This window comes from Polistes fuscatus, unplaced genomic scaffold (genome assembly GCF_010416935.1).
Source record: "Polistes fuscatus isolate 324 unplaced genomic scaffold, CU_Pfus_HIC Scaffold3, whole genome shotgun sequence".
NCBI classification, from domain to species: Eukaryota; Metazoa; Arthropoda; class Insecta; order Hymenoptera; family Vespidae; genus Polistes; species Polistes fuscatus.
The window spans coordinates 6,335,329-6,347,949 of record NW_025113107.1 but is presented as its reverse complement, the minus strand read 5'-3'; the positions used below and the strand labels follow the sequence as shown (position 1 = coordinate 6,347,949).

The following is a 12,621-nucleotide window of genomic DNA, read 5'->3' as shown; positions in this document are numbered from 1 at the left end:
AAAAAAGGGAAATACGTTCATTAGATAAATGCATGTTTCGTCTGCAATAAAAAATCTGTACAACAACTGATCGGATTGGATTTTTTCCAATGCTTGTTATTGGAATAACAGCTATTAGGACGATGATCAAGGTGTTGTTTAAAAAATTAAAAAAAAAGATAAGAAATAAAGAAGATACTAAAACTTGAATTTAAAAGAAAATAAATGGATACAATCTTCTTTGTTGTATCAATGATATCGCGAATATGACACTTTGAAGTGTGTAATTCTACTCGAAATGTAGTAAATGTAAAAGAAAAAAGCCGTTACATGATGCTAGTATATTGAATTACTCTGACGATGAAACATTCAAAGAATTTTACTTTGAAACGTTTCGGCGGGAATACTTTCGAGTTATATCGTGAGAAAGAGAAACGTGCTTTCATCATAATTATTCATCCTTCTGTTCATAGATGCCGACACTTACTACTCCGTTTAATTTCTTTCTATAGGTATATATATATATATATACATATATGTATGTTATATATGATGTATATGTTGTATATAAATACTACATATTTGCACAGAGCACAACGATACGTTTTTTTAGTTTTTAAATACATTTACATTAAAAATGTAAAATGATGTGACACAATTCGACAGATGGATCATTTGTTATTGCAACAAATAATATTTTAATAAAAACAACATCGCGCAAACCACCTCCTTGTCGTGATTTGTAAATATATGGGTATATGAATTAAAGAAGAATAAAAAAGAATGAACTTAAATAAAAAAAGAATTACAAACTCTGACGCACGTTTGCATCCCATTAATGCAATTTTCTTTTTTATTATAATGATAAAAAAAGTATATATATATATAAAAAAAAAAATAAATAAAAACGAGGTCATGCTTGCATGTGTTTTATTCATAGATTGTATCCTTTTTAAAAAAAGGAAGTATATATTTTCAATTAGACAGAAATTTTGACAAACGATTGGCAATGCGCGTTAGCGATGTCATTTGAAAGGATATTTATTACATTATTTCTTAACAATGTGGAAATTGAAAATGTGTTTTTCATTTTACAGTCATGGCGAGGATCTCATTGTTACACCGTTCGCGCAAATACTCGCTTCTCTTCGTGCGGTTCGGACCAATTTCTTATCACTCACAAATGTCCCTCCCAACAGGTGAGTGAATCTTTTTTATCTTTGATTAAATCTTTTTTATTTTCGATTAAATCTACTGATTATATAAATACCCATTTGTTGAGTCGTTTAATAACATACAAATAATTTATTTTCATAGATCACGAAGGAGTAGCGGGGCGCAGGGTAGCAGTACGCCACAGCCACGAATCCTTGCACCCGGAGGTAATTATCGATTCATATTTTATAACAATTTTACCAAAATCTATAAAAACGAGACAGAGAAGATTTTTGTATTTCTGAAATTTACAAGTGATTTCTCACGTGTACCTAATGTGATTTCTTTCGTGTACCTAAATATTATTTCAAAAAAAAGAAAAGAAAAATATTTTATGTCATGGGAGATCAGAGATCGGTGTTTATTTTATTTTATAATTTGATGTATATTATATTTACAGAGTAAGCTGAATATATATTGAATATGTATTATTAATACAGAAGAACACGACATTTTCTATATTTTATTTTCTCTTTAAAGCAATCCGTTCTTTTCTCATTTTCTCCTTTTCTTTCTGTGATTTTTATTTTTTTCCTAAGCTAATTCATTAAATTTATTACAAAAATTTTGTTTTATTCTCTCCCAATGTTGATTTTAGTTATTAACTGACATTTTTCATAATTTATTATTTTCCTAGTTTGATCAACGTATATTAATAACTCTTTTTCAATTTAACTTGTTTGTAGTTTTATTAATATCGAGTTCTGGCTTCATTTATCAAATAGAATTTCATTTTTCTTTATTAAATGTTATTACATATTTATACACATTACACATACTTTGAATTGAACATGATTAAATAATATTACATTGTAACTTCAACTTTTTGTATAGCCCATAATGAAATATAATAACTTCATTATTTTCTTTTTCTTATTTGAACATTTTAGAAGAGACCTACATAAAATTGGCCGTGGAAACGATGGAAGAATTGGATTGGTGTTTGGACCAACTGGAAACTATTCAGACTCATCGATCCGTATCCGATATGGCCTCCCTTAAGGTACGTATTTATTTTCCAATGTTTTCAGGATTATTTTCTTTTTTGAACGCAAACACACGTATCTGTTATGATAGAAAAATTTGGATAAATATTACGAAATCAATGTTTATGAAAAATCAAGAATTCATGAAAAGAATAATAGGAACAAATTTTGTATTCAACATATTTAATTTTATACGTAAATGGTTATGCTGTTATTATGTAAACCTAAGTTATTTTTAAATACTAAAGGATTTATCCAAAATAGTATGTAAATGCATATTAGTTTTATTAAGTATTATATTCATATGTACATTTGTTAATTTATCTTTTCTTTCTATCGACTACAAGAATGATAATTCATATCCTATTGTGTGATACATTACTTGCTTGTTGAGATTTTTATAGGATTCCTTGATATTTCAAGGATAAACTATTCTACTATACGGTAATCTTTGAATTATCTGGAAACAACGATAGTTTATTTTATTGTTAGTGTCCTCGAACCAGTAATTATTTCCGGATATTCCCTTAATGAACTTTTATCAACAAGAGTAAAACAAAAATAGGTTTATACTATAATGACGCAAATGCTAAAATAGCGAAGAATACAAGATAAATAAAGAAAGAGTTGAAAGTTCTATATAAAGTTTAACAATAATATCTAACGAAATTACGATAATGGATTCTTCATATGTAAAGAAAAATAAATAGGTTATATCAACATGGGTTCGAAAATGCTCAATTTTGAAATCACGAAACTTTTAAGTATGATCTTGTTATCGAAGTTAAACCGCATATTTTTGTTGCTATCTATATATTGCTGTAATAAATGTAGTTTTTGCCCTTTTTTTAATTCCCTTGCGACGTTGCTTGTTCAAAGAAACTTGGTTATTTAAAAAAAAAAAAACAAATAAATAAGTTTGAATGGTTTCGAGTTAAAATAAACCAAAAATATGAACTTTTTCCTTCGGCCACTTTCTTTATTTTTCTCCCTTTTATTAAAATGCAAAAAAGGGTAGATTTTAATTAAAAATTCTCAAAGAAGGTTTCGTTTAATGAACGAAATCATAAGAATAAAAAAATATCAAGTATTATATTATAATAAATGTAAATCGATATATAATTAAACGACGAGAACATGAAAAGTTTCTAGTTAGTTTTTTCAGTATGATAATATTCTTAATTTGATATCGTGAACATGATAAAAATTGATCGCTCAACATTTTTCAACTTTTATTTCGCTCAACGTTATTATTACTTACTATTTTTCGAGGGGGATATACGTGCTTTTCTTTTTTCTTTGTTTATAGATCTTGTCAGAGTATTGAAATTTCTAAATTATTCAGAAAAAAGCTCAAACGTTGATACCAGAATAACATCGACTTCGTTTGTATTATCATGTTTCCTTTGACAATTTTTCCCATGTTTGGATTGTCTTCGAGTATGTACATCATTAAAAAATTGGAAAAAATGAAAGGAACATGATATTCCTTCCAATTAATATCGAACGTATATACAATATATAATACTTACTGATAGTATCTGGTAATTATATACAAATTTTACGTTGGAAAAGATTCATGTTCTTTGAACGTGAACGTTCCTTCGATATTATATTTCGCTTATGCATATGCAAAGGATATCACTATTCACGCAAATCATCCGAGATAGGAAGAAAGTAGACTCGATTCCATTTCAAGTGCGTTACCTTTTTGAAAGTCATTGTGCCAATGGAATTATAAAAATATATACGTAGGAGACAGTTTAATTACGTCACGTCGCATCGATGGACTTTCCTTCGGTGCACGAGACTAACGTCATTTTAGCGATCGAGAGAGTTAGTCACGTAAGAAAATTCTTAGAAGAAAGATATATGTGCGTGTGTGTATGTATGTAAACTTTACATATGATTAGAAAATCGGGGAAAGTTTAATATTCAACAAGTCGTCTTTGTTAAGTCGCTTGCTTTTATTTCAATTCTTAACTTTCACTTTCTTCAAATGTTATTTAAATATTAAAACATACTAAAAGAAACTTTTCGTCGTGTTTTTCTCTTCGTCGCATCGAACAATTGATTTCTTTTTTATTTTCACAATAATTAAAACGTTGGTATTTTGATTTAAATAACGCTCGCTAATGTCCACGCAACATCACGTGACGAATTATTTTGAATTTCAAACGATCGCATCGATAACGAGATACGCATTTGTAAACTATTATTCATAAAAAGTCGCGTGATTAATCGTATTGTTTATCGTTCCCACAACATTTTCGTCGAAATTGCCAATATGAGTCAATGGAGTCAATTTATTTCCGGTCGTACCTACGTATGTATGTTCGTTCGTTCGTTCTTTCGTTCGTTTTTCTTTTTCAAATCAAAAAACCACGATCGTGTTAATCTCGTACACATTATCGAACACTTTCTTTGGAGAGCAGGTCTTGCGTAATAATCAGTTCGTCAAACCATGTCATCGATCGCACAAAAGACTACTATAAATAATTATTCGCACGATAATATTTTGTAGAATGTTTTTCAAAAGAATATTTTTTCTTTACCTAGAGAAAAATATATAAATAATATTTTGGTAAGAAAAGTTCAAGTTAGGTCATCTTGATTTATATATCTATCTGTATATTAAATCAATTCGAGTTTAGAGATAGATATATAATTACTTATATATACAGAGAGTCTCCCAAAACTTATTAGACCTGTTAAAAATATAATAACTCTTTTATGCATTAAAAATTAACGTTTGTTCTTTTATAAACAATAAATATACTTCTTGATATTAGCTACTATTTTGTATTATGTTATTCCATTACCTTTCGTAATACCCTAGTGACTATTAGGTCACCCTGTATATTTAGATACTTTATATCTATGATAACAATTAAGTAGAATAACAGAGTTACAATTAAACTTTTTTAGGATGATTCAGAATAGTTGCTTCGGAGCAATTCGATAAAAAGTACTCTATTATAATTTGACGTTGATTTATCGTGCAAAAAGCTCATAAAAGTTTATTTGAAACGTACTTCTTCGTTTCTTTTTGAATTTCCAAATTTAAAATCATCTTCTTTAATCGTTTCATCTTTTCGAGAAATAAGGTAACAAAAAAACTCACGAAAAAAGGATTAAGAGATTCCCTTATCGATCTTCTTTTATCTACATTAAAATTTGATTTCTTGATGATAGATCAACAATATTATGTGACTCGTTCGAACGAAAGGCCTTCTTTATTGTCTTTCTCTGTCCTATTTGAGGTCGCTTGAGTAACGCACTCCCTTGACCTGACTACGTGATAGGAGCATTGAAATAGCCTGGATTCAATGATACACATATTTTTCGTTTTTCCTTTTTTTTTTTACGAAAGAAAAAGAGACATATTGGTACCATTGATACTTTGTTTCTCGTGTATAAAAAAAAGGGGCCACAGAGGTTCTGCGAATTTGCTAAGTTCCTTGTTAATTTCCTACGAATTTCGCGTGTCCGTCTCAAACCAAAGCGGGTGGTAATAAATTAAACGTAAAAAGTAATGGGAAGAGAGAGAAAATATTAGAATTTGACATTCAACAATAGGAACTATTTGAAACAAACAAAATTACACTAGTTAATATAAAACAAAAGTCTACAATCATTTTATTTTCTATACAAATATGTATAATATTGTGTATATATATATATATATATATATATATATATATATATATATTTAAAAAAAATATACATTGTTTAAAAATTTATTGTCAATCATTAACTTTATTGTTGTTACTATTGTTATTGTCAACGTCATCATCTATTCAATCGCAAATATTAATTAGAAGAAAAAAAAATCGATTAAAAATTGTTTTATATTATAATTTATCGATTTTTTCCTATTTCGGGTCTCCATCTTTCATTTTTCAATATTCGTTTATATTAATCTTCTTTTCTTTACGAGACTCTATAAAGTTATCTTCAACGAGAATCCTATTTTTCTTTTCGTTCTTGTACAATACGAAACTTCGATAAAATTTATCTCAACAGGGAAGATACCATGGAATACATAACTTCTTGATATAATTTCGATGTTAACAATTGTATTTGAAAGTACATAAAGGAAAATATATTATAATTACCCTTCGTTCTTTGTTTTTCCTATCTAATATACATTACAACTCGTCTTTTCTCAATAAATTTATTTGATAAATAATAACGATTCTTCTTTCTTCTCGGTATTAAATCTATTTTATGATATACGAGAGAAGTAATGAACAAAATCTTTCGATAAAATTTATACATTTATTAACTACGATCATTTTTCTTCTTTTGCATTATTTAATTCTGAAAATACAAATGACTAATATACAAAAAAATTATTTTCCATTTTGGTATTATCGAAAATAACGATAATGAAGATAACAGATAATTAAAGGTTTTTTTCCATTAACATTCGCAGAAATTTGTCTATCGAAATGGAATCTATAAGTGTGTCAACGTAAAACCTACGTAAACACGGGAAGCTCAATATTTGAGGGATAAAGCATGAAAGCTCTTCATCTCTCTGTTTTTATCTCTTATTCATATATATTATATATATAAATATTACATATAGATATTACATATAGATATAAATGAGTATAGAATACATTCTTCCATTATAAAACACGATTACATCGTAAACTCGAGGGAGGAAACTCGGTCATTGGGTAATGGCAGTTCTAGAGGAAATTGGAAAAATTAACACGAAGATTGTCAGTTGTTGCGTAGGTAGTGTAATCAAATTTGAAAAAGAAAGATATTTGAAAAATATCGAACAATAGTACAATTGGGCACGTTTTTGAAAATGAATGTTGAAATATCGGAAGGTTAAGGTGGATACATACGATGATGGAATTTCACGAGTATGTATTGTATTCTGATTTTCTTGGGGGAGGGAGAGTGGGAGAGGTTTTTCATTCTGTTTTTCTTCTTTCTTTTTTTATCGGACCGAATGGATTTATAATGCGAAGAAAATTGTGCATTGTATTTGTACGTCATAAAAATCTAAATCGTAGTTCTCTAGAAAACGTGTGTATATTTGTAATCACATATTTACATATACATAGATAGTAGTATCATATTGAATTTTAATCAAGTTTAGTAATCATAATATCAAATCTTAATTTAATTTGTGTTTACACTGTTTATATTTAAATATATGTACTATATAGGAGAGAACGCGTAATTGGCTTAACTAGAAATAATAGTTCTCGTTCCACGCTATTTATATTAGCCAGGGAAACATATTTGATCGATTTTTGTATCGATTTTGGATGCAGCTGCATCGTGCTTACTGTGAGATTTTAATATTTATAGTAGTATAATCGTAGAGTTTTGGGAAAAATTATTCCTACAAATTCAAATTCGTGTTTTTACTGATAATAGGATATGAAAGACCGACACGTTCGAAATAGTTTTATTTTTTAACATGTGATTTTTATTTATTCGAAAAAATTTATTCCGAACGAATGCGTTTTATTTTTACTTTGTATTATTTTATTTCATTTTGTGTTTTTTGTTAGAAACATTTACTCTTAGAAATGGTTATTGATTTAGTAAAAAAAAGAAAAAAAAAAAAAAACGAAAACAGATTTGTTAGCTACTCTAGAAGGGTGGTGGGATCATAAGTGATCGTAATTCTCGCATGACCACCTCCAATTAATGATCGGCAATTTGCGAGAAGCTAAATCGCACGCTTCGATCGTTTCCAATTATTATCGACGAGCCTATAATTACTCGTCCCATCTAGTTTATTGTAGGCGACCGAGCAAACGAAACAGTTAATATAACCGTCGATATTAATTTAATTCCTTATTATTGGCAACGTCAACGTCGATTTTTGTCCATGCTCGATTAACTCTTATTTTCTGGTTTAACATTTTCTTTTTCACAGATCATTATTCTCTTTTTCCTGTTTATTTTTTTTGTTGCTCTTTTTAAATTTAGTTATCGTTGTCTTCATATGCGTTTTTTTTTTTATAGGAAAAAACAAGAAGGACGATAAATTACAAAGTATTACCCTTGTCGCGTTTCGGTCGCGTCCCAAAGCAAAATCGATACATCGAATTAATTGACCCACATTGACGTGGAGACCTCGCGAACACTTCTTTAAATACTCTCTTATACGAGTCCAATATACTAACGCACTTAAGTACATATATATATATATATACGAAACATCTCGATTGCATTGAAGGCCACCCCTAATGTCGTTGCTAATGAAAACGATCTACGTTTTTCACGCTTTATTTGATCTTTCAATCGAATTTAAGAATGAAGGGATAGAAAATCGTGATTATTCCTTATCGAATCTTAACGAAATTTAACGAAAAAACGTGTTTTATTTACCTCGAAAAATGTTGGCTCCAGACAAAAAGTAAATTTGCGAATTTATTTAGCATCTTTGAAGAATTTCCTCTATCTTTCTCTCTCTTTATTTATTTATATTGATTTTCCGAGCGTTGGCAAACGACGACCCTAAATAAAGGGGAGAAGGACGAGAATCCTGTTTCGATCTACAGCATATACACACACATACACATACACGCAGAAAGCCATCAAATTTCCCCTAAGGTTTTGTGGCTATATCTATTTTTCGAAAATAATGATACCCTGAGTAATAATAAGGATTTCGTACAATTAAGATTTATCTTTATTTTACTATACTATCTGTCTCTTTTTCATTTTCTTTTTGAATTATCTACTTTTCGTGTATTTTATCAGAAGTAATAAATTATTCGTAATAGACATCAGCGATTGCGGATTCGTCATTTATTTTGATGCCTTTTAAGTTGAAATGATATAGAAATATTGTAATATTTTATTTCGATAAATGTATATGTGTATATAAATCTACATACCATACGCGTATATAGATATATAAAAAAAATAACGTTACGTATTCTCTCTTCCTTTTTTTTAAAAGAGAGAATGTATCCATTAGTTTGATTGTCCCTTGCACATAGAAACGCAAATTGTTGTTTATACGTAAAGTAAATATTGCCAGTAAAGATTACAGCTATAGTATACTGATTTAACGAATCGAGACTGACAAATAGTTGAGTGTTCATAAAATCAGAGACACACGTTCGCGTAGTGGAAAGTTTCGACGAATCGTGTATGCGTTTACAAGAAAAAAAAATAAAAAATATTCTCGGTTAACGTGAAAAATAAACTTTACGAAAATCAATGTCAGAAATATTTGTTTTCTTTTGTTAAAAAAGACCCGTAGCGTAAACTTTTTTTTGTAAGCTCACAAGCTATACAGATATTATACGCACTCCTAATTCTCTTTTTCTCATTTTCGCGTTGACTTTCTTTCACATTATTCGTACGTGACAGCGCGCAAGACTAGTAAATCTATCTAGGAATAATATCATCACCGAAATCATTTCCCAACATTTTTAACTTGCATTATCGCAATGCAAATATCAACGTCATCGACGCGTCTTGAGATCAATGAATGTTCTTTATCTCGAATGTTCTTTTCATTTTTTTCTCTTTTTAGAAAGGTCGTGTATGTCAAAATTGTATCTACTTACATATATGTATATATATATATTCGTGTGTACATATGCATATACAATACAAGGCGAGATAGTAAAAGTAAACTCGTTTCGTAGAATCATCATCGTTCATGAGTTTTGCAATTCGAATTTTTGTACTCTTACTTTGTAACTACATACGTTGCGAATTATCTTCAGAGAAATTTTTCTCTAACCAAATCGTGGATCAAAGTTTGAAGGAATCTTTTTTATTGAAAAAAAAAAAAAAAAAAAAAATAAGAAAAAACAACAAAAACAAAAAAAACTTTTTATAAAATTTATCAATAACCTTGTGTACTTTGAACCGTGGTTTTCGAATATACGGGTATAACTGCTTTTTATCGTGAAGGTCAGGATCGATCAGAAAAAAATGCCATTTACTGTAATCAATTCTATCGTTTTCATATTACTCGATACGAAACCTGTTGTTTGACCGAATGAGCTATATTCGTCGATAACATTTTTTTCTTAATCGGCTACTTTAGTACTTGTTGGTTTTGTTTTCGTACTTTTTTCCATTATATTTTTATTCACTTATTATTATTATTATTATTATTATTATTATTATTATTATTATTATTTTTGTACTCATATTATTAAGACTATTAATCTAGATTTAAAATTCTGAAATCCTTGTTATTCTACAATCCTTTCAGTCATAAGATCTTCCTATTTCTGCCCCTAAAATTCCTCGTTTTTTAGGGATCCTTTTTTAACTCTTTAGTAACTCTCTAAATCCAACCTTCATCTTTTTCCTTAATATACCTTTCGAAAGGAATTCAAAAATCTATTCACTACCTATAAAAATCTCTTCAGGTATGCTTAACAAATTCAACGAAATATACGTGAATAAACCTCAACTTTGAAATTCTTGAATTATTATTGTCTTCTTAAAAAAACTCATATATAGGTACTTCTGACTCTGTCATGTAATAGTTCTTTTTCTATTTTTCTGAAAAAAATTCAGAAAGAAAAACTTATATATGCATATTAAAGTATTCTAAGCTAGATATGCAAATAATAAATCTGACACGCGACATACAATGCAGATGCAGCATAAAATGAGATACAAACAAGAAATTACATTTCTTTAGAAAAGTGAAAATATATGCATACAACCTGTAATGTTCAAAGGGGGTAGATTTTGGCTTCAATTTCCATTACATATTTATTTCTTATTTTTATCCTTGGAGTATAAACGTTTTTTTTTATCATGATTTTTTCCAATACTAAAAATTACCATTGCAAGGATATTTGAATTCAGTCATTTGTGAAATTCGTTGAGTACAGCAAAAAAATACTGTCATCTTACGACAAAGAACACGTACATATATGTTGTTAAGATGAAATGATTGGTACAACGGCGTACGTCGGATATTATTTCCACTATTATTAATATTCTTATATCCGTAACATGCTGCTTTTGACATTTTGGATAAATACGTGTACATGATAATGTATGGTATATGTTTGAAAGCAATTCATTTCGTGGAAAAAGGTAGCAGAGACGTTTCTATTTCAAAATATATGTCTGAGATTTTACGAAAAACCTGTATTATGTTGTTTTTTCAAACATTTTATTAAGAAAATCTTTTACGAGAAATAGAGAGAAAGCAAAAGTTGAAAGTCTTGTAAATCTTTTGTTGTCGTAGGCAATCGAAAAAGAAATGCAGGACGAATTTTATGTTCCTTTTAAAAATGGATGAAACGAAAACGAAAGGAGAATTATAAAAAGCATTTCTGTAGTATAATATAGATGTATTTAGGAAAGACTATCGTGATCAAAGACACGTAGGTTGGACATAACCATGCAACATACGTAAACTTATGCTTACATATAATTAAAAACGTATACAGTATGTTTCAGAATAATTACATTTTCAGACGAGACAAAGGAGAGGTAATTAATTAAATACTTTTTCTTGATAAAGTAATAAAATTATACGATACAAAGAAAATGAGGATTTATTATCTCTAAAAATTACGATTAGTTATTCTAGAATAACCCATTTACGTACGTAAACTATGAGTCATTTATGATTTCTTCTAATAAATTATTTACGCATAAAATACTCACAAATCGTATAACGTGTTAACTTATTATAATAACTTATTATCAATCATGTTGATCGAAAAAATAATAATAGTTTACGATAATATTAGTATCATATATTTTTTGTAAAACATTTTTAAAAAAGAAATAGATAATTATCATATTTTATCGGAGCAATAATTCACGATGATGTTTAAATGTCATAAAATATTTATTAGGTTTATTTTAGAAGGGCCCATTATATAAGTAAACGGATTTTCTTGGAAATATTTTTGTCAACATTCTGACGATTACAAAGCATATCAATTTAATACTGACTTTTTCGAGATTTATCATTCATATAAATATATATAATTAATAGTTAAATTTAATTATCATAAGTATTTTGTTTCCACGTGTATGTATATATATACACATACATAGATGCATACATTTGTAATAACCATTTATATACGTGTATAAATGCATATATTTTATTTCACAATATATCAGCAGTCTCAAAAATCCATTGGAATTTAAATCGAAATATGGTCGCCATTGTAGCTATACTAAAATAAGTTTTCACTACATATAAATGTAAAAATCGAAACTCATTTTTCCGACACTTGAAAGGCGTTTTATATCTGTCCTATTTATTTATTTATTTTTACTTTGTTTTTTTTTCTAACATATTTTTTCCCAGTTTCCGGCACAGTGACAATAATCTCACTGATATTGACCTATGCATTGTGCAGTTGCTATTTTTATCCTGGATTTTCTGACACGACACTTCCGACGTTTTCCTATACTTTATGCCTTCCGTCACTATTGTGTCGATTATTTT

The 12,621-nt window shown here is 28.4% G+C and overlaps 1 protein-coding gene across 16 annotated transcripts in view; it reads left to right on the top strand.

Moving 5' to 3' along the window:
* LOC122519564 (cAMP-specific 3',5'-cyclic phosphodiesterase, isoforms N/G) overlaps positions 1-12,621 on the top strand; it is a 328,446-nt gene that overhangs the window by 289,313 nt on the left and 26,512 nt on the right. For all 16 annotated transcript variants that reach the window (XM_043639098.1, XM_043639099.1, XM_043639106.1 and 13 more), the window contains 3 exons: positions 1,077-1,178; positions 1,297-1,361; positions 2,085-2,197. In XM_043639098.1, the coding sequence (XP_043495033.1) occupies positions 1,077-1,178; positions 1,297-1,361; positions 2,085-2,197 (280 nt within the window). The remainder of the gene's footprint in view (positions 1-1,076; positions 1,179-1,296; positions 1,362-2,084; positions 2,198-12,621) is intronic.